Source organism: Cryptomeria japonica, chromosome 8 (genome assembly GCF_030272615.1).
Source record: "Cryptomeria japonica chromosome 8, Sugi_1.0, whole genome shotgun sequence".
Classification (NCBI taxonomy): Eukaryota; Viridiplantae; Streptophyta; class Pinopsida; order Cupressales; family Cupressaceae; genus Cryptomeria; species Cryptomeria japonica.
The window spans coordinates 490,785,503-490,809,581 of record NC_081412.1 but is presented as its reverse complement, the minus strand read 5'-3'; the positions used below and the strand labels follow the sequence as shown (position 1 = coordinate 490,809,581).

Below are 24,079 nucleotides of genomic sequence, written 5' to 3'. Positions count from 1 at the left end.
AAAAGAAGGCATGGGGAATCAAAAATAATTTTGTCCTTGAATTGCTCAGTTCTACTACTAATGGTGACACATTTGAGTACATCTCAAATAATATCTCAAAGATTGAAAATCCGTGCACAATCTAGACCAAAATTCACAAGATCTATGGAGACCCACATCTTTCTCCATTCCTAAAATATCTTCTCGTGGATTTTTTGTACTCCTTGTTGATTTTAATAACCTACCATATCACAATGATACAAAACAAGTGTTCGAGTATTCATCAAGTTGTGATGATATTAAAGCTTCTCTTGATGCACCATCTCCTCCTATAGAGGCATCCATTAATTCTTTGACTTCTTGACTCGTAATCAAAATTTAGAGGCTTCATCTACTTTATCTTCAAGTTAGTATCATGCGGCTAGGGACTCTTGCATTCAACACTAGCAGATTCATCTCCAAGTATCCATATTCAAACCTTTTCTATGGACATATCATCATGTAGTGGCCAATATAGTTGGACGATATACATTGAGATCACATCTCTACTGCTTGTTGCTTCAAGCGATTTTTTTGCAATTTTGTCGCAATGGGATTAAAGAGGTCTCAATCATAGAAGTAAGGATAAGGCAGCATGGATAGGGAGGGCAGGTACAAGCTTAACCACTAAGCACACCACCTCATATGGATGGCAGACTACCACATGAGGCCAAGAGAGATGGTAAATCCACTCTTGGGCTTAGCGTGGGAACAGCTTTGGGCACCCTATCATGTTTCTCATCCAAGCTCTATTATGGTTTAACTCCAATTATGCATTACAGACATTGTATAGCTCATCTAGATTTGAAATAGTTATTAATATATGCTATCTAACCCTAGCTGAAATGATTGCTCTATAAATTATACTTTCGATATTTGTCTAACATGATTGCAGGACCTAAACCAGGTTTTATGTTAATGAAGACATTTTATTGGTAAAAATATTTTATTGGACTTGTGATTCTAGGGCAAGAATCAGGATTATCCAAAAAGGGGAAAAGGAGGCATTACAGTAATATTAGTGATATGTTGTTCTACATTAATAACATGTTAATTAAAGAGAGTTCAGTTGCCTAGGGTCCTTGGAAGAACGGTCCTTCTTCTTCCCCCTTACTCTTTCCAGCGTTGTGAGAGTTCAATTGCTTAGCCTTGGCACCCTTGTCTCCCGTAGGTTCATTGGTCCAGCCAAAAGCTTCCTTTTTACCAATCTCACTTCTCGTGAGATTCGCTCTTTTTGCCTTGATAGCTGACATGTAATGGGTCCGGTCCCTTCCCATGCTTATCTCATCAAAACATGTTAATTAAAAAACACTCATATTAACAAAGGCATCAATCTAAAATTATGAAAACCAGAATCTTGATTGAAATGGATAATTCATTGCAATCATGGTCATACCTTTGTTGCACACTACTGAGCACCTGTAATACTACTTTAATTTGAACAATGTAAGAATGTTACAGTTACCACTACTCACCAATGATTAACTTCTAGGCAGAAGAAACGTGAAGATAACAAAGGGTTCATGAGAAAACGGCATCCTACAATATAAGTCTAATAATTGTGGTAAGGAAACTTCCATTTCTCATCTGCAAGTGTAAAAACCATAGCAGGTTATAAGCTTCCCACGTCATTACTATGGCAACATCATTTTCAAAAAAAGGTGGCAGGCTCAAACAATATGTCCACAATTTAATTTCAAATTGAATGTATAAGTGTCAAGAATTAACCTTTACATAGGGTATGGTTTAATGCCCATTAGTAAAAGAAAATGGTTAAAGATCTAAGGCTTTCAGAATCCATAATGTTAGAGAAAAAAGGCTTGCAGTGTGATCTGGAGTGTCAATTTGAGTTCTTTTAGAAACTTTACAAAAAGCCTTTTTTCGTATGTTCATTATACAATGTATATGTAGTTAAAAGAACTGCTGATCCATATAACTCAAAGTCTGCTCTCAGACAACTAGAACAATCTTCAACATCATGAAGAAATCATATTAAACAGCACTATGACAATTCCCAAGAGCATGAACTAGCACAAAGATCCTTAATATTCAATTTTTTTACAGCATAAGGAATGGAAAAAAGTTACACTGAGACACAATGGCAGAGGCTTCCGTTGCCTGTTATGCCATATCCTGCAAACTCTAGTTACAGATACATTTCTAGCATTACAAATTCTAGAGACTTCGTTCATACAAATACATAAATATATTAGCTGTCAAACATTCCAGGCATCTGATTGATAAAACTGCTAGTATCAAATTCCAAACAAAAAAAAATTAGTTCTACTTCAACATCATCAACAATTATCTTGTATTAACCCACTAAAACGACCTACATAATCATACACCCACAGGTTTTTGTGTTGCTTCAACTATAACCCTTCAGAACAATGTTAATTCTCTCAAAAACTTCAAGGTTGTGAATTTTCAGTTTCCATAAGCTCTACCTTCATACTTTCCATAAGTTCTTGCCTCATACTTTGGATCCACCTAGAGGATGGAATTCCTGCATAAAACCAACATTAAATTAATATCAACATCCAACACCTGCTAGCTGTAAACCTATCAGCACCTAGAAATGTGAACTGTGTAGTTCAAGTTTATTGTAATCAAATGCATTTGTACATTATATAGGTAATCAAAGCTCTCAAACTCCTAGAAGTTAAGAAAAAGGGATTTATATGATGACTGTAACTTTGGGATTTATTGTGTCGGACTTTTCACAATAAGTTACTGATATATTCGTAGGTGATGTCCACAATTTCTTCTCTAAGAAGAGTGGCAACTCTGTTGTTAAGATCCTACTTCCTAGCATTCATAAGAATGAACTGGTTGACTGCTTGGCTGTTTTGACATATCCCTGGGTAACAATTGATGTCTTCTAAAAATATTCTACAGTTCTGTTGGTAATATCCTAGTGTTCATAAGAACGAACTGGTCTACTGCTCAGCTGCTGTCTGCAATTCCCTGATCTGCCCCTAGATCCCTCCAGTTTTCATGCTTTGCATAAATCTCCTGGAAGTGCAAAACTGGATGTAGTTCAGCTAAAGCTGCTGCCTAAAGATGTGGATAATGAAGTTTCTGGCTCAAAACCCTTAGTGTTCTCTGATACATTCATTTGTTTCCTGGATTCCACATCCATTCTTGAGGTATATGGAAAATGTTACACATCCTATGGATGCTCTAATGAACTGCCCCTAGTCAACAGATTCATTGGACTGAGGCAAAGCCCTAATGCCCATGAAAGATGGATCACCTCTTTATCGGGCTTGGAAATTTCCTGTGATACACCTTATCTGTGGCTGGGGATATTTCACAAATATGTTTGAGTATTCTGAGGAAGGCAATGCTATTTTCCAAGGAGGTCCCTAGGTCATGGGCTGTAGTGCTCTGTTTCTGAATAATTGGTCTGCTAAATTCAATCCACAGGTGGATGTGCTAGATGACATTTTGCTCTGGGTAAGGTTTCCTTTCCTCTCACTACATTTTTGGAACAAGCCCTTGTTAGATCTTATAGATAATAAAGTGAGAAAATTTATGCATTCAACTCCTCCTAAATATTTCAATGTTGATTGTGCTCACATATGTCAAATCTAACCTCAAAAAGGGCCTCCTAAAATCCACCAGCACCAAGGTTCTAGATTGGATACATATCTAGGTCTTCAACAATGAGTATTTGCCCTAATGTCTTTGATACCATGAATAGAGTCATTTTTCTAGGAAGTGCCCCCTAAACAAAAACTCAGGTGCCTATAAGCCTCCCCCGGCTGATGGATTCCAGAAAATCCAATGCAAGAGCCATTTTAAGAGATCTAAGAGCAGAAAACCCAAGCGAACCATCTCCCAACTTGAGGCCTCAAATTAATTTGTTGTCCCTGTTTCTGATCTGGAAAAAGATCTACTAGAAAACTCAAAAGCAGACAATGAGACTCCGCTTCAAGCAAATCAAGAAGCAAGTCACAATGAAACAATGGGCTCATTGAGGATGCATGATGGTCTTCATGAAAAACCTCTGGAGGAAATGGTTCATCTGGACCAGATTGAAATAGTTGGGTATGTAGTTGTTCCTCAAACTGGACCTAAGATGTTCTCATCAGCTCTTCTTCCAAAACATGAAGGAAAACAAACCAGCAGGCCAAAATTGAAGATATAAGGAAGAATTAAAACCCAATGAACTTTGGAGGTACTCCCTAAAGGTAAGAACCCCTCCAAAAAATGATAATTAACTCTTAGAACTGTCAAGGCTTAGGTGGAGCCGATAACAGAAATTACCTCAAGAGTTTGATTAGAGAGCATAGTGTTGTTTTGATTGGAATTCAAGAAACTAATTGGATTTGAAAGGTGTTTCGGACTCTTGTATATCAATATGGAATGGTTCTAAGTTGGAAACTGTTAGTGTTCGTGATACCTCTGGTGGCCTCCTTACTGCCTAGGATACCTACAATCTCTTTAAAATTATAGTTGCCACAGTGAACACTGGTGTGTGATCCCACAATAGTGTGTCCCACTTGTGGGACAAGACACAAAAATGCATTTGGAAGGCAAAAGTAGTTGAACACCGTCGAATAAAGGTCCTTCATTTGAAAGTAAAATGCCTAGCATGTGTAAATAGGCTTCAAATGAAGGTGGGGGGGATCAATTAAGGCCTTTTTATTATTTTTAAATGTTGCACATTCAAAAGCCCTATGGAAGGGACAAAGGTTCTTATGCTACCCTCCTGCTGCTTGCCTAGTTTCCAGAAGATATTTCTGCTTTGAAACAATGTTTGGACCATCAAGCAAAGTCACCATAACATGAGAGTTTTTTGGATCATCGCCCTTAGAGTAAGCTTTTCGAATAATATAATTTATATTATGTTTATATTATGTTTCTGAATTTGAAAGGGCATGTGAGATAGTGTCAAAGCAGCTCTCTGCATGCCCCACCCCATGTTTTATTAATATTATATACTAATTTTAAAATTATAACTATTATGCACTATTATACATGGCACTTTGATTGGGAAGGAGCAAACCCCTATATTTTATAATATTAATTATAAAATAGTTTTAAAATTTAAACTATTATTGACTATTGATATATATTATATAATAAATTATAAATTAAAATAATGTAAAAAATATAATGTATATATTTATTCTTTATAATTGATATTTTTAATTTATAATTAATATATTTAATTTTTGCTCAGACAAGGACATACAATTCATTATGCAAGCAATATATCCAAACTTCCAAAGTGCTCCATGAAATAAATCTGAATGACAACAAACAAGCTTACATACTTGTGATGAAATAGCCTCCAGCACATAATCATTGACATTTGTCTCCACCTAAAACAGTAGTTGCAAGCTAGGTATTGCCAGAACAGTGGCTTGATGTATATTATATAATAGATTATAAATTAAAATAATGTGAAAAAAATAATGTATATATTTATTCTTTATAATTGATATTTTTAATTTATAATTGTTAGTCCCCCCTGCAATTTTCCCTTTTGAATGTTCATACTTGCGGGTTGCCTTATTGTTCCTTTACTTCCGTCGGGTCTTTGTTCTTCTTTGTACTTGAACCGTTGAACTCTTTCCAAAAAGTTCAATAGGTTCAAAGTTCAAAGCGCATTTTAGGAAAAAGTCATTAGTGGTCTTTGTCTTCGTGAGAGCAAGCGCGCTTTTGTTTTACGTCTTGAGTTCTGAACCCGTGAACCAAAAGTGGTTCAAGGTTCAAAAGGTCTTTTGTGAATCGCGGCAATGTATTGTTGTATAACAAGCGGGTGTCCATATGTTTTAAGTTGGTTCCTGACTTTGAACTTTGAACCTTGAACCAAATCTCAAGCGGTTCAAATGGTTCAAGGCTTTTGCCTAATAATTATCGTTGTTGCTCGTTCCCGGTATTGTTGTGTGCCACTCACTCATTGTTGTACTTCCCAAATGAACTTGAACCATTGAACCTTTTGTCAAGTGGTTCAAGGTTCATGAGTTCACTTCAAAACTAACTCTAAGGCTTTTTGATGATAATGAAAGTGGCGCGGCAAGAAGGAATATTCCCTCACTCAACAGTTTAAAATTCTAAATATGGAAAATAATCATGAGTGTATCCACTACTTGTGCGGAAGTGATGGATAATTAAGATGGTGTCAGATTTTAGTCATTTCACTGTTACTTCACATGCTTGAGTAAATCATTATGAAGGGTGTGTGGCCTTATAGATATTTTCCCGTCTGATCAAAAGGAATGTATGAATTTCTTTCTATAGTCTGTAAGGGTTGCAGCTGCCATACTTGAGCGAATTGGAGGCGCCGAAGGTAAAACCAGTTCTAATTTCCTGAGGAAGTTTCCAGTTTTCATGGTGGTAACGGGTAAGTTCGAATGACTCCTCCTAAGCTGTGTTTCTTTAAGTTCTAAAGATTTATCAGTATAGGAAGAAAATCTCTAAACTGTTGGAGTAGAATTCTGCCTTGTTTTAGAATTTCTTGGTAAGAAGTATAGATAGGCAATATGAGGCCAATACTGCCGAAGCTTGGTCGGACCTCGTGTCTAGTGAGCATATTACCAGAGCTGGAAGACACTTCCTTGGTTCATGTTGATTTAGGGGATTTCTTAGAAAGAGCCAAGAACCCTCAAACCGGTTCAATGATGGAGAAAATAGTGAAAAGCGGTCTTGTTGAAGTTGTTGCGTTTCCGCTTGTCACACCATGTCCGGATTTGGTGATGGCTTGCATGAATAGGTATGATACAGAGAACAGATGCATCAGAACTAGTAATGGTGAGCTGCTAGTCAGTATCAACAGAGAAACAATAATGGCGGCAATGGGAATTCCGCACAAGGACGAATATGAAGACTGGACCATTGGGAACTCGTACGCCTATTTCTCGGAAAAGAAGAGTAAGTACAGGAGTGTAATTGCTAGGAATTGGCTCCTAAAAGTTCAGAAAGGCAGGTCACGACTACCAAAGCCCCTGACTAGAGAACATTTCATCATAGAAGTGCGGGATATTGTTATACTTCTGAACAGGGTGAAGGGAAACTCACATTCTTTCTACTGGGAGGATTGGATGTACTCTTTCATCCAGGTGGTGTTATCTGGTGACAGGTATCTCGATTGGTCTCAGGTAATTGCAGAAAGACTACATGAAGGGTTGAGTAATTTTGTGGGAATGTCAGGTTTTTATATGTCTTCTTATCTTTTCTACATACTAGCTTGTACAAGGGATTGGTCTGGTCTGCCTAATGAACCTTGGGTAGATGGGATGAGGGTGTATAATTATTATCCCCTATTACAGCAGCAGAGACATGTTGAACAAATTGATAAATGGAATGGAGTCTTCGCGGGAAAACTTGCTTTTGAGCTCCAGGGAGATGTGAACAGGAGAATGTTTGTCGAAGCAATGGAGTTCATAAGCATATATGGTAGCTTCTTTATTCAATTTCCCAAGTTTACTTACTTACGGGTAGGTGGTTTTGAGGGTCAACCATTCAAGCTGCCTAGGTATGCCTTCGACAGCTATGTACTTATAGAGTGAGCAGGCAACTGGCTTACATTGATAAAAGATTGGGAACAAAGGGCGAGTCTGGAGTTGTATTCCCTGTTGAACTCAGATACTATAGCTGTAAATCTGTATCTGACGCCCTAAACCTGGAATTAGAATTCAAAAGGATGAACCTGCAGCCATAGGTGGCAAGGCGAAAGTTTGACAGTAGAGGTTACGCCATTGAAAACCTAAAAGTAGATAATCATTTTTGTCATGAGCCTTAGTTGGAGGATTACTGGGAGAGTTGCAGTGATGAATATGAGGTAAGGAAAAGACTGTGGTCAAGGTTCACTTTGCAACAAATAATTACCATGAAGCTTCCAATTAATATATCTGGAGTATCAGAAGATACAGGGGAAGATGTCCTAGATCCTGAGTTTGACACAGAGGTTCAAGGAAAACCAATTCCAGAAATTGATTGGAATAAAAAGGAGGATGACAGTATTCAAGCTAGAACCTTCAATGTTGTGAGAAGAACAAAAAGATGGTTGAGAAACCAAAAGTTTAAGGAGGCATCTAACATGTCCTCACATGAACTAAGAATTGATTCACACATTGTGAGTCAATCTCCCATTTCTTCCACTAATGAAATTGTTAATGTTGCAGGTGTTTCAAGGCGAGTCTAACGTTGAGACTCGCGAGTCCTGATGGACTCTCCACGCCAGTTGAGAACGCCCAACCAAGCATAAAAATTGATTTTTTCTAACTTTTTCACACATTTGACATTTGTTATTGCTCAAAATAGGTTTGTAGGGTTTGAAGAAGGTGAGGGAACAAGATCAAAGCAGCAAAAGAGATCTAGGTAAGGATTTTTCTTCTCTTTTTTTTCATTTCCATCAATTGAAAATCAAAAAGATCTTGAAAAACAAGGGGATATGCTAGCAAAAAAAAATCTATTTCCCTTCCTAACTTATTTCCTTATTTTCGAATACTATTTTTTTCAAACAATTCATTACCATTTTTTTTGTTGATTTTCCACAAAACCCATTTTTATTTTTTTATTTTTACATGTTAAAACAACAACGACAAGTTCAACTCCAAGGGCAACCTAGCCAAGAAGACAAAAAAACAAAGCATGGAAGTATGAGATACTAGGAAATAAAAAGGGAGAGGTCACTTGTACCGAGTGTGGCAAATAGATGACGGGTGGAATCAATAGATTAAAACACCACCTTGCGAAAATACCAAGACAAAATGTGGAGGTATGTCTCAAAACAACTCCGGAGATTATTAGAGAGATGAAGGCCCTTCTTGTTGAGTATGATATGCAAAGAGAAGAAAGGCAAAAAAACAAAAGGCATAGCAGCTACAATGAATCCCACACTATCCACTTCGGGTCCCCTTGGTCGCAAAAGTCCAAGCTTTCGTCAACTATATTCATCTTATGGATGAGGGTGAGGTTAGTGAGACTCCTCTTAGATCAGACCAAAATTACTTTGTTCCATGCAATGTTCTAGGAGCACAACCTTCACTTGAAGGTACTGGATGGAATAGAGAGAAACATGAGCAAGCAAGGATAGCAACAGCAAATGTTTGGTATTACAATAATTTACCTTTGAATGCGGCGATCAACGCATATTGGGAAGGTTTGGTTAATGCATTTGTAGTTGCAGGCAAGGGGTTTAAGGCCCCAACAACTAGAGACTTTAATGGGCCATTGCTAGAGCAAGCTGTAAAAAATATACAGGTTGTGGTTGATGATCAAAATAGATTTTGGAGGAGAAAAGGATACAACATTTTATCAGATAGATGGATAGACAGACGAAATAGGACTCTCCTCAACTTCTTGGTGGCTTCTAATGGTGCAATGGTATTCTATTGATGCCTTAGATGAAATCAAAAACGCGGAAAGTTTGTGCAATCTATTAGATGGGGTGATCCAGGAAGTTGGAGTTGAGAATGTTGTCCAAATTATCACGAACAATGCAGCTGCATATGTAGCTATGGGTAGAATGCTTATGGAGAGGCATCCTACAATTACATGGAGTCCATGTGTTACACATTGCTTGGACTTGTTGTTAGAGGACACTGGGAAGATTGGATGGGTGAAAAGGGTGGTTGAAGATGCAAAAAATGTCACCAAATTCATCTACAGCCATACTTGGGTCCTTTCTATGATAAGAAACCACACAAATGGCAAGGAGCTTGTACAACTAGGTTCGACACGATTTGCTAGCCACTTCTTCACAGTGTAGAGCATTCTTGGTACCATTCCTCATCATAAGCAAATGTTTGTGTCTAGTGCTTGGTTGGAGTCTACATACTCCAAAAGAGTTGAGGCGAAGAAGATTGTAAGCATTGTTTTTTATGAAAGGTTTAACAAAAGTGGAGAGGAGCTGATCGGGGTAAGTAACAAACACAAATGTAAACTTAATACAAGATAATCTATTTGCTGTATTTTGTTTGAGGGGTTAAATTTGTACTAATTTAAAATTTGTTTTCATCTTTGGTAAGGGTTCTTCGTATGGTGGATGTAGAGGGCATGCCAATGGGTTTCATTTATGAGGCCATGGATAGGACCAAAGAGGCCATTTCACATTACTATGGCGGGAATACAAAAAAATATGAAATCCTTTGGCGCATCATTGATCGTAGGTGGACAAACCAAATCCACAAACCAATACGTGAATCCGCTTACTTCTTGAACCTAAAATTCTACTTCTCTTATTCATTTAGGGCTAACGAGGATATCATGGCAGGTGTTGTTGCATGCATTGATAAAATGGCACCTAAAAAGAGTTGAGAGACAAGGTTTTTGATGAGTTGGAGGTGAGATTTGACATTTGCTATATCTTGTAATTTATTTATGAATTTGGAAATATTCGTTGTTGAGTTTGACTATCTTATTTATGAATTTGGAAATGTTCGTTGTTCAAGATCTACCAAGGGTGTAGAGGGGAGACTCTTCTCTTCACAACTGTAAAGTTTTATTCAATTGCAATAAAAGAACATATTCTATATGTGAGAATTTTATATGATTATACTGTCTAATAATCTGATTATTTTGTTGCAGGCAGAAGGAGAGAGATCATTAATACTTTTCTATGTCTTCTCCAAATGATTCATGTCGGGCTTTATATGTTTTAGAAGACTGGTCAATAGATGTCTTGACCGGTATACATGACCGATCAAGGCACCTATTGATCGGTGCACATCCCGATTTCGGTTATGTTTGGTAACTAACATTAATACTTAACACTCGGTTGAAGCGGTGTTAGTTATGATGCTTTGTTAATGGCCCGAATAAATGTTTATCCCGATAACAAATAGCATTACATATGCTATCGGGTTAATACCCCGATAGCATATTAATGCTGATTCATAAATGAATCGACATTAATATGCTATCGGGTTACTAGCCCGATAGCATTTAATCGACGCTTAACTATGTTAAGCAAGTTGTCGATCTAATCCATATTTATCCAATGTCAATATCATAAATCATGATCAATGTTATAATCCGATAAACATATTCAGTTCGGAAAGCATAAATCAGATAATCTAATAGCATAGATGAGTAAACCAAAACAGATAGAAGAGATTAAAGGGTTAGGAAAGTCTTATCTTGCAGAAGCTACTAATGCATTAACAACAACAAGCAATTGACAGGAAAACAACCGGGTAAAAAAACTAATTCAATACTACAAAAAAAAAATCAGAAACTTGATTGTTACATTTTTTACTCAATTCTAATATTTCTAAATGATTTTTTGTAAATTTATGGTGGGAGAATTATGGTGTTGGGACACCTAATCTTCAAAAGATAGCCATCCGTGTTTTGTCCCAACCATGTAGTGCTTCTAGGTTTGAACAGAATTGGAGTTTACTTGAGAGCATTCACACAAAGAAGAGAAATAGGTTGACCCAAAAGCGCCTCAATGATCTTGTCTTCGTTCGATACAACCTTCACCTTCACACTAGAAAGGTGGAGGGTGTTTCACATGAGGCCAGTTACTTGGATGAAATTGATCCACATGGTGATTGGACTATCAATGAACAAAATGATTGAGATGATGTCCTCCTTACTGAAGAAGATCTTGCAAAATTAGAGGGAGGAGCAGCACAAGAAGCAAAAGTAGCGGGATTGAATGAAATAGAGTAGGACAAAGACGAGGACGAAGATGAAGACTTTGATGTTGAAGAAGAAGAATCATCTCATCATTTAGATAACTCGAGACCTACTAATACTAGCTCAAGGCCTGAAAAATTGAATTATGTTAGGAGAGGAAAGAGGAAGATGTAGTCTTTAATTTGCTATTTTTCACATCTGGACATATCATTATATGTAATTTTGTAAACATTTATAAACTTATGCTGCTGTTATACATTTTAAACTTTGAAACTATGAGTACGAATGATGAAATTTCAAATATTGAGTGTTTGGAGATCATATGACATGCATAATGCTTCAATTATGGCTCTTGTCTTCTCTAAATGCATTAATTTCTTTTTGTTTTGTTTTTTTGTAAAACTACGGTTTTCTTTTTTACCGAGTTTGAGTCCGAGTCCAATTTTTGGGCTGTCAAGTCCACAGCGAGTCCGAGTTTTCCAACTTTGATACAAAGCATGATTTATATCAAATATATTGAGAGATTCCAAAAGAAAAAATGTTGCATCATGTATAGGTACATTGAGCAATAAGCTCATATATCAAAATCATTATGCAATTGTATCTCAAAAACTGCACCTCTTAATCTCTTTTCTTCCCACTCTTCTTTTGTCTTCTCCTGTTCCTCTTCTCATTTCCCTTCTCTTTTGGTAGATGCAATACAGCAATAAGCATGGTTTTCAAAATATTTTTTTAAGTTGGGGGACATTGGTGGACCCTTTGTTTTACGGTTTTGTTTGCTTTACAATGGTCTTTTGCTATCTTCAACAGATTTGATATAGGGGCACTCTAAAGTCCCCAAGGCACCAAGAGGACAATTGGGGACACAAGGGAGTCCCCAAAAAGACCAAAAATAGACATACATCCTCAAAACTTCAAAAAAAAAGGCAAGAAGAGGATGCCACCTCCAAGTCACCAAGTACTTGAGACTTATTCAAGCCCACTAGGATCCATCCCCATGGAGCACTAAAAGCTAATGAATCTTCTTTGCAAGAAAGGATGTGTGTGTGTGAAAAAATGGGAATTCAGTTTACATAGTAACTAAAGTTACATAGTAGAAGATCCAAGATTCAGAAAGAAATGGAAATATAGGTGTTGGGTTTTGGATGTACAGGTTTCTTCGCTGGTCGTGGACATAATTAAAAGCATTCACTCATTCATTCATTTCAAAAATAAATGATTAGCAAAGAAATGACATTAGCCTACCTGTTCCAGAGAGGAGATGTAATTGAGACCGTGGTGCAGCAAACTTCCATGCATCCACCTCCAATGACTTGTCAAGCAACCCACCAACATCCTCCTTTAGAGCTGCACTTTTACACAAAACACTAACCTTAGTTTCTAAGATCCCCCACAATAAAAATATAGACCCTACACCTAATTCTCTATAACACTTTATATATGAAAAGCAACAATATTTATATGGCCTAATTTTATCAATAAGCTAATTCTTCAGCAAAATTAGAAAAAAAATAGATTTTTCAAGTGGAAAGAATCAAATAGATTTCTTGATGTAGTCTAAGGTGTTAAAGATGATAGCTTCGGTCAGATAAATATGATCATGAATAAAACTTACATCATTAGAATACTTCATATATGTATACTAATATACATAGTAATAATCATTGAGTTTATTATTACTATGTATATTAACATACATACATATTCTTTTCATGAATAAACTAAATCTGATTAAATGATCAAATGGTTGATCATATATCGATTGTCATCTCCCTAGTATAAAATCGGTGATCATGTATGATCCACTTCCTGTCGATGAAGTGTATCGGCTATTTTCAGTTTAACATACCGATTGTGAATCGGTTGTGTTAACTGAATAGTTGCCACCAATTATGAATCGGTATTAGTTTATAATAACAAATGGTTTGCTAATGCCACCAATTATGAATCAGTATTGGTAATATTAAATGGACAGACATATCGGTGGAGAGACATGCCTCCACACGTGTGGAGACATGTCTATCCACTGATGTGCCTTCCCATTTAATATATATAATTCGCAAGCAGATCGATGAAGGGTGTACCGAAATCAATCAGTGCAAATCTTAGAAGATTGATCTTATTCTAAACACAGCGATAGTTGTGATATAATCAGCAGCACTTGAAGCATTAATAAAAACTTAGGAAATCAATATACTTTGTGGACATACTATCTCCCTTCATACTTGCATCAACCTACAAAATTCATAGGTTAGTGAGATCATCAATTGTGAGATAATAAAATTAAAAGATACCTCTATTTTATCTACTAAAAAATCTAATCTACATTAACATAAGGTATGTAAGTTTTGAAAAGGAATGATTCAACAAGTATTTTATACAGATTCACTCGCCAGTATATACTTGTAGAGTATTTCCCATCCCTTAATATTTTCCCTAACACTAGCCCTAGTTTCTTAAGATGCTACTTGTAAAAACACAAACCCAAACCCTTTTTCTCCAAACCCTCTACACATAGAGACATTAATGTCATAAAACAAAAATCTAGTCTTTTAAAACCCTCAACGAATAAAAACAAAATCAATAGTCCCTTTTCCAGAAGCTTCTACATTAAAAAAAAATAACCCTAGCTTTCAGATTTCTATACATATAAAAATAAAAAATAAAACCCTACTTTTTGAGAGCCCTTTGCATATAAAGCATAAGCCCTAGCCCTCATTTCTCAGAAACCTCTAAAATAAAACACAGACCTAAAAACTCATTTTTCAGAACCTTTAGCTATGATAACTGTTGATTTTCCCAGGTTTTATTGGATGTATTTTAATGTATATATCTGATTCAATCTGATACTTGCATTCTTGGAATTCTATGTGTTCTCAAATTGAATAACATTATACCTGAGTTACCGGTACTTCCTAGTTTGCTCCCAAATCCGGATACGATACGTACCGGATTCGGATTCGCCATGGAATCCCTGTGGATTCGAACAGGGTACTGTTTTTTTTAACCTGAAACGTATCCGCGTTTTTAGACACGAACCCCGACGCATCCGATGTAAACGTGGCGATTCCGTAGGGTTTTTTTGCCGAATCTGCACGTGCAAAAATGTCGAAGGTTTTTTCACATCGTTTTAAACCCGAAAGTTAAAAAAAAAAGAAGAAACATCCCACGAAAGCGCAGGAGGAGGGCACAGGAGCCACGAAAACATAGGAGGCCGCCACGGGTTGCACAGAAGGAGGAGGCCGCCGCCACGGGTTGCACAGAAGGAGGCCGCCACGGGTTGCGGGTTGCACAGGAGGAGGAGGCCGCCACGGGTTGCGGGTTGCACAGGAGGAGGCCGCCACGGGTTGCGGGTTGCACAGGAGGAGCCACGGCAGAGGACGCGCGAAGGAGCCACGGCAGAGGACGCGCGAAGGAGCCAAGACGGGAGGCGCCATTTCGAGCTTGCAGGTAGGTTGTTAATTTCGAAATTTTTATAATAGTTTGTTAAATTTTTTATTTTTATTATAGTTTGAATTTATTAATTTTAAATCAATTAATAGTTTGTTAAATTAAAAGTTAAAAAAAAAACCTAATATAAATTAAAAATTACAATTTTCGATTTTTAATATTAAATAATAAAAGACTAAAAACTATAAAACTATTTTAATGGTTAATAATTTATTAATTATTATTATTTTAAATATGAATTATTCATATTTAAAATAATAATAATTAATAAATTATGAACCTATTAAAATAGTTTTATAACTTTTATTATTTAAAATTAAAAATCGAAAATTGTAATTTTTAATTTATATTAGGTTTGTTTTTTTAACTTTTAATTTAACAAACTATTAAGTGATTTAAAATAAACAAAGTTCAAACTATAATAATAAATTATAAAACTATTTTGCTAAATGTTAAATATATAATATTAAATATTAATATTTTTTTTTTTAATTTGTTGTAGAAATCATAATGGCAACGACTAGTAGCTCTACTCCTCAACGGACTTTCAAAACTGACCCAAATTCACCTTTATGGAAATATGTCAAAATAATAGACCAAGTAAAAGGTGGTGGAACATTTTTATGGATATGCAACTTCTGTAGTACGAAAAAAACTAGCTCCTACAGTCGTGTCAAAGCCCATTTTTGTGCCATTCCCCAACAAGGAATCAAACCATGTCTAGGAAAGAATGGAAATGGGATGTCACCTCAAGAAATAGCAGGATATATTAGAGAGCAAGAGGAAGCAGATGCAAGAGTTGGTCGTGCCTCAAACCATCCTTTGTTGACAGGAAGAGGAAGTAAATCAAAGAGGCCCCCTACTTCTCCATCTTATAGCGATTTTCCTGATATCGTGGTAGAGAGCCACCCATTCTTGGACCCAATTAGTGAAGACCCTGTTATTGTGAAGAGAAGCAAGGGACCATTAGAGAGAGCATTTAAGAATGATGCTAGAGAGATTGCAGATCAATCCGTTGGAAGATGTCTATATGCAAACGGTTTGTCATTTAATGTGGTACGATCACCATATTGGCAGGATATGTTGAAAAAGGTAAATGAGGCTCCACAAGGGTACACAGGGCCAGGTTATGAGAAGGTGCGTAGCACCTTACTAGCAAAGGAGGTAAAAAACATAGACAATGCATTGGCTCCCATTAGAAATTCATGGAAACAAACAGGGGTGTCCATCATTTCAGATGGATGGAAGGATACCAAAAATCGGCCATTAATTAATGTAATTGCAGTGTGCCCTAAAGGGGCAATGTTTCTGAAAGCTGTGGATTGTGAGGGACAGGTGAAGGATGCACAATTTATTGCTAACATCCTTATACAATGCATTCAGGATGTGGGACCTCAAAATGTTGTCCAAGTAATAACGGACAATGCAAAGAATTGTAGAGCTGCAGGTATGTTGATTGAGACACGGTTTGAACACATATTTTGGACACCTTGTGCTGTCCACTCTCTCAACCTCATGCTACAAAAGATAGGCAGGAAAATAGATTGGATCAAACAAATTTATGTTGAGGCTGAAGAGATCCAAATGTTCATCACAAACCATAACATGTCACAGGCCATTTTCAGATCATTTTCACAGTTGGAGTTGCTAAAGGTAATTGAAACACTTCAATTTTTAAAATCTACATTTCACTTTGATGGTTACTTAATTTTTATTTTTTTATCATGTCTTCTTTGTATTCTAATTTTTATTTTTAATTTTTGAATAGGTTGCCGAGACCCGATTTGCATCCAACACAATCGTCTTGAGGCGACTTGTGAAGGTGCGACAGCCACTTGCTAGCATGGTAATTAGTCAAAGTTGGTCCCTATGGAGGCAATCCAATACTGAAAGGGCAGCAAATGTAAAGCGCATGATCCTAGATGACATTTGGTGGGATCGAGTGGAATATCTTTTGAGTTTCACTGAGCCCATCATGAGTATGATCCGTTATACTGACATGGATCACCCATGTTTGGGAGAGGTATATGATGGCATTGACTCGATGATTGAGAAAATGAAAGCCATCATCAATGCAAAAGAGCAAGATCCCGAAGAAACTTTCTTCAAAGAGGTTCAATCAATTTGTGTTGAGCGGTGGAACAAAATGACCACCCCACTACATCTTCTTGCATTTGCATTGACTCCCAAATTTTATAGTGATGAAATGCTTGCTAAGCCATCAAGGGTACCACCATATAGAGATTCAGAAGTCAGTGAAGGGTGTAGGACAGCACTTACTAAACTCTTCCCAGATTCTGAAATGGAGGATTTAATGACAAGTGAGTTTGCTGATTTTGTAGCCTCCAATGGTCAAAGTGTTTCCGCTCTCCGTGACAAGTATAGAAAGGATTCTCATGCTTGGTGGTACCTCAATGGCCATACATCACCAAACCTTCAAACTCTTGCAATCAAAGTTTTATCGCAAGTAAGTTTCTTAATTTTTATTGCTCTCTAAATTTAGATTTTTTACTATTTTATAATTGTCACCCTCTCACTTTGTGTCAATTATTCAATAGGTTGCTAGTTCCTCTTCATCTGAGCGAAATTGGAGCACATACTCCTTTATCCACTCAGTGAAACGCAACCGACTGGCAGCAAGTAAGGCAGAAGAGCTCGTTTATGTGCATTCAAACTTGCGCCTTCTTACTCATAAACAAAATGAGTATAAGGATGGGAGCACAAAGTTTTGGGATGTAGATCCAGAGCGAACTGATTTGGATTTTTCAGCTGCCACACAATCTTTACTTTCTGGGGAGTCTGATAGCCAATGTGCTGCTAGTGCAAGTGGCAGTGAGGCTGCATGTGGTTCCAGTACTCTACCTACATCATCTAATGTCAATGATGATGTTGATCTTGATCTTCCTAGTGACCCATATGATGCTATTGCTGATTATTAGTTGTGTTATTTTATTGTTGAACGGTTGAGCCAGTGAACAATGAATTCGATATCTATCATAACATTCAAAGTTTGTAATTTTGTTATAGACTTATAGTTATATCAATATGAATCATATATGATAGTTCCAAGTTTTGTTTAGCATATGGATGATATGTGGGATTCTAAATTTAATTTTTGTTTCTACTTATTAGAGTGTATATATGTATATATTTATGATTTTTACATTTTTTTGTACGAACGTACCCGGACGTACCCAGGCCCCCCCTAAAAAAAAAGCCGTACCAGCGTACCGTACCCACGTACCCGTACCCGTACCCGTACCGGCAACTTAGCATTATACTATATATATTCCTTTGGAGAGGCATGTCCTTGAATAGACATGTCTCTCCTTTAATTATAATAATTTAATCAATATTATAATGTTTCATCAATCAATTATTAATTTAGAATAATATAATAGATTAATATTGAATATTAAATTTTATATGATTAATAATAATATAATAATATAACATAATAATATATTATTATTAATCAACATATATTATATGTATTCTAAATGATCATTCGACTGAAGCTACAAACATTAACACTCCCTCTTAGCTAGGGAGGATGATCAGACAAAATGTGTAGTGATCTCCCATGTCAACACTTATGGCCCTCACCATAGCTACACAAAACATAATTAACACTCCCTCTTAGCTAGGGAAGATAAAATCAATGCAAATGCATTAAGTCTAGATTAATTATGGAATAGAGAAAATATTATTTCACTATGATATCAAGAAGTATGGTATAAACAAGAATATCAAGGCACATGATATTCACCATGACTCAAAAATATCATCTCATGATATTGGGAGTATTTGCATCAACCATATGATGCTCATCACAGGGGACCATAGTCTCAAGGTGTGAATTTGCCTCCGTCGGCGATTCTATTCACAAGCTCTTGCATGGATTGCCTCTGTTCGCGATTCTATCCATAAGCTCTTGTGTGGATTGCCCCAGTCGGCGATTCTATCCATGAGCTCTCACGTGGATTGCCTCAGTCGGCGATTCTATCCACAAGCTCTTACGTGGATTGCCTCAGTCGGCGATTCTATCCATGAGCTCTCACGTGGATTGCCTCAATCGGCAATTCTACCCACAAGCTCTTATATGGATTGCCTCAGTCGGCGATTCTATCCATGAACTCTCACGTGGATTGCCTCAGTCGGCAATTCTATCCACAAGCTCTTACGTGGATTGCCTCAGTCGGCGATTCTATCCATGAGCTCTCACGTGGATTGCCTCAGTCAACGATTCTATCCACAAACTCTTATGTGGATTGCTTCAATCGGAGATTCTATCCATGAGCTCTCACGTGGATTGCCTCAGTCGGTGATTCTATCCACAAGCTCTTAAGTGGATTGCCTCAGTCGGCGATTCTATCCACAAACTCTTATGTGGATTGCCTCAGTTGGCGATTCTATCCATGAGCTCTCACGTGGATTGCCTCAGTTGGCGATTCTATCCACAAGCTCTTATGTGGATTGCCTCAGTCAGCAATTCTATCCATGAGCTCTCATGTGGATTGCCTCTGTCGGCGATTCTATCCACAAGCTCAAGTTATTGTAAGATCGTCACCTTCCAATAACCTCAAAAATACAAGTGGAAATCATTTGGAAGTCGTCACTTCCTTATGATTTACACAGGGCCCATAAGGCATTAAATGATTTCATTAGTATAATAATCAATTGAATCAAGTTTTACCTCATAAGTGTTTCACCTTCAATAGTGAAAATCCCTCTCAATCACTATGATCGAAATTGTCACAAGTTGACTGAGCTATCTGCTCCCTCTGAAGCTCAAGTTCTTGTATCAACCTCTTGTCCTCTTTTGAAATGTCAAACTCCCTCTGCATTTGGTCTCAATCATCAATTCGTTTGTAAGCATCAATTTATTTCTCCCTTTAATTCAATTTTATTGTGCTTTCGTCCTGAAGGTATGTCAGAGAGAGATTACAAATAGCTCATAAACTAAATTATCTCGAACAAAAATACCAATGATGGAAGCATACAAGATTTCGCTAGCCAATATTATAGCATAAATTACAAACTCAATAATTCATGTGCCTTAATAAAACATGGAATACTTATCTTAAGTTTAAAACATTTCCTTTCATAAGGTGAGCCCATATAAGAAATATCACGCATGAATCATCTCTCATCATAATTCCCTTTGAATGATGTAGAACATTTTCATAGTTTTGATCAACACTTTCATTATGATCTGCCACACACAGTCGTTAATAACTTTTGCAATTTACCAAATTTATCCAATCTCTTCGGTGAGATGTTATAAAATCTAATTACAAACATTTCCTCCAAGTTATAGCCACATCCAACGGTTAAAACAAAAGTTATGACATTTTTCCCAAAACTGCTAACCCTAGGTAGGGTTTCAAGTGACCTGCACCAAAGTCGTCATATCTTACACAAAACTGAATCAAATTTGATGAGATAAACATATTTGAAAACTAGAAACCCAGATCTTTCCATCCATATATTATAGTCCTCATTTTGAGGCCAACCAAGGGCCGTACAATGGCATATTTCAGACTGAAAATTCTAAAAAAAACTGAATTCTCCAACCCTCTCCAACCTCCAAATTAAAATTCACAAGCCTGAGCTCTGATACCATGTTGATTTTCCCAAGTTTTATTGGATGTATTTTAATGTATATATCTGATTCAATCTGATACTTGCATTCTTGGAATTCTATGTGTTCTCAAATTGAATAACATTATACTATATATATTCCTTTGGAGAGGCATGTCCTTGAACGGACATGTCTCTCCTTTAATTATAATAATTTAATCAATATTATAATGTTTCATAAATCAATTATTAATTTAGAATAATATAATAGATTAATATTGAATATTAAATTTTATATGATTAATAATAATATAACATAATAATATATTATTATTAATCAACATATATTATATGTATTCTAAATGATCATTCGACTGAACCTACAAACATTAACAATAACAAAGATATTTAAGTGTTTAAAAGAACCCTCCACATATAAAAACACAACACCTAAACAATTAAAAAATAATAATTTGAACCCCAAACCTAGTTTCTAATTATCCTCTACGTACAAAAGCAAACAATTCTAATCCTCGTTTTAGACAACCATCTGCGTATATATATGTAAACCCTAGCCATCATTTTAAAAGCATCTACATATAAAAACCCAAACCCACAAACCCTGACCCTAGTTCCTTGGAATTGTTTAATGAAACCAAGTAAAACTTGACCTAAGTTCTGGGAACTATCTGCATATTACAAAACATAAATCCTAGCGTTCATTTCTCAGAAACCTCTGCATATAAAAGAGAGACACTAAGTGCCTAAACCTAGTTTCTTAGTATCGCCTACTTGCGATAATAAGTCTCTCAGAACCCTCCACGGATAGAACTTAGAACTTGAAATAAAAAATATTAAATGATGTTAGACTGTGGAAGTTCCAAAATTATTAAATTGATTTAAAACCCCCAGATCTGTCTTCTCCAAGCACTCTGCATATGCAACACAGACACTAACTCCACTACTTCAGAATTTTCAATTTTCTGCATATGATAAAAGAAAAACACTTAATCCTATCTTCTTAGAGCCTTGCAAATAAAAACAATAACTCTAACCCTGGTACCTCAGAAACCTCCACATGCAAAAACAACAAGAACTCCACCCTGGTTTGACAGAATCCTCTCCGAGTAAAAACAGAAACCCTGACTCAAGCATCTCAAAAAATTCCACATATAAAAAACAACAAGAACTGTCTGTGTGTTAAAACACAAAACTTAAATTGCAGTTCCTCAGAAATCCCCATATAAAAACAGCTCCTCTCTCCACATAAAACAAAACCTCTAACCGTTGTACCTTAAGGGCCTACACATGTAAACAAACAACTAAAACCCTCTGGAGATAAATAGACAAACCCTATCCATCAAGGGCAATCTTGAGCCTATATAAAACCTCTTGGAGAGATCTAATGATCATATATACCATCTTGAACAAGAAGCGGCCTGGAGGAGGAGTATCATGGATAATGATACCATTTCTCATACCACTATCAACATCACTGTTGGGGATCTTAAGGACGTTCGTGACAATATGTATCTTGGTTAATGACTTGGATAGCCTCGAAAGCCATGTGCATCACTCCATGTGTCATAGAAGACAGAGCCAACTAAATAATTCATATCCAAACTGTGTCAAGGCAGAGGACGAGGCAGATGAGGACGTTTGGTGCTCTCTCCCCTCTTTGTTCTGTGGTCATCTAATTCCAGGCATTATATGCGGGCTATAGGTTTTTGTTTCTTGGTTTTTCTCTCTTAGTCGTATGTGGATCCCTCGAATGAAGATTTCTTGTAATAACGACGATTTGCCTCTTTTAATACAGTCTTGTTAAATATCAGAGAAAAGCACAAACCTTAACCCTGGTTTCTCAAAAATCTCTACATATAAAAACAACAACAAAAAAAGGAACCTGAACCCTAGTTTGCAGAACCCTCTGCTTGTAGAAACGCAAACCCTGACCTGTTTCTCAAAATACTGAAATCCAAGAATGAAGAGAGTACCTTGGAGAGTCTCGTCTCGGCGCTCTTGAGAAAAGCTAACCTCCGATATAAGTTGAGTGAAGAGGCTTTCATCTAAAGTTGCACCCGTGCTTACATTCGTATTCACATTGGAACTGGCATTAGCACTGGCGTTGGATGCACTGCTTGCATTTGTACTTCGTGTACCTGTGCTTGCCATATTTGGATGTTAACTTGATTCGATTCAATCAGGCACAAACGCAGAAGAAGCGAACGCTCACAAATCAATTGCTTCGCCAACACACAATAGAATGCAGGCCTTCCCTATATTTCAAAATCCCATATGGTAATGCTGCAAATATTTTGAAGCACAAAATTGTGTACCAAATTTTATACGGTCTTTCTACAACATTTCATGGGCAGAATACTGATATTTAGTGCCAATTTGAATTCAAATTCAAATCTATGCAATAGGCCTACAAAAGTTACCTACCGTAAATTCTATGTAGTTTTTATATGGGATTTTAGTATCATGTAAAATTGAGTAATCTTAGTAAAAATAGTCTTATATTTATTTAGTTTTTTAGTTTTTGTTTTAATAATTTTTGTATGTGAAGTGTTTTATATCATAATTTTCTTCACCCTCTCCCTTCATTAAGGAGTTGAGAATTGGTAGAGTTAATTCTATATGTGATATAAGGATTATACAAAAATGGATTTTATAGTTGGGAGGATGGATGAAGTTGAATATTGATAGAGACTTTCGGGTAAACTTGAAATTTTTAGAGTAAGTGCTTGATCTAGGATCACAATGGAAAGTTAATTGGAGCAAGATCTAAGCGTTGTTACTTGAATTATAAGTGTGTGTCATGTGTGGGATTCTATTGTGCTTTTCAATGCAATTTAGAAGCAAGGTTCACCTTATTGAAATATAAACAACATGTTATTGCTAATTTGGCCCTTTCTAGATGTGTTGTCCATTTTCTCTATTTAGCATGTACATAAGGAAATTAACAAGAAATAAAACTTCCTTGCCACCTATACTATTGGCAAACAAGATGTTGTTGTTATGAATAATCTTGTGGGTTTTGAGAATCATTTGATTCTATCTTCCACTTAGATCTTTGTTTCTAAATTATTGGATGGGGAATATTTCCATTGTAGTGTGATGTGACAAAGATAGCTCTAACTAAATTCAAGGAAGATGCATGACATTAATGACAAATTCAAAAGACAAGAGAACAAGAGTGTAAGTGTCAGAATTTTCACCTTATAGGTACTTGGAAGTCCTTGTCATTGGAACTTTGTGGATCCTAGCAACTTCTTACAACACCTTTGATGTCCATTTATTTTGGGGTTTTAGCATTTTACCGAACCCTTGTCAATTATGGACACAACTATTATATTATGAGCAAAGAAAAGGCAAAATGTCTTTTTAAGCGAGGTTTCAAATTTCAAATTGAAGAGGATTTAAA

At 36.4% G+C, this 24,079-nt stretch overlaps 2 protein-coding genes across 2 annotated transcripts; one reads left to right on the top strand and one right to left on the bottom strand.

The window, feature by feature from the left end:
• Positions 1-2,035: 2,035 nt before the first annotated feature.
• Positions 2,036-23,029, bottom strand: LOC131060054 (protein SAMBA). Its single transcript, XM_057993153.2, has 3 exons — positions 22,647-23,029; positions 12,865-12,966; positions 2,036-2,524 (listed from the first exon to the last, which is right to left on the bottom strand). The coding sequence occupies exons 1-3, from the start codon at positions 22,822-22,824 to the stop codon at positions 2,430-2,432; spliced, it is 375 nt and encodes a 124-aa protein (XP_057849136.2). The 5' UTR covers positions 22,825-23,029; the 3' UTR covers positions 2,036-2,429.
• On the top strand, positions 15,545-18,196 carry LOC131857370 (uncharacterized). The gene is made up of 3 exons (XM_059209848.1): positions 15,545-16,722; positions 16,838-17,536; positions 17,628-18,196. The coding sequence occupies exons 1-3, from the start codon at positions 15,580-15,582 to the stop codon at positions 18,006-18,008; spliced, it is 2,223 nt and encodes a 740-aa protein (XP_059065831.1). The 5' UTR covers positions 15,545-15,579; the 3' UTR covers positions 18,009-18,196.
• Positions 23,030-24,079: the final 1,050 nt, after the last annotated feature.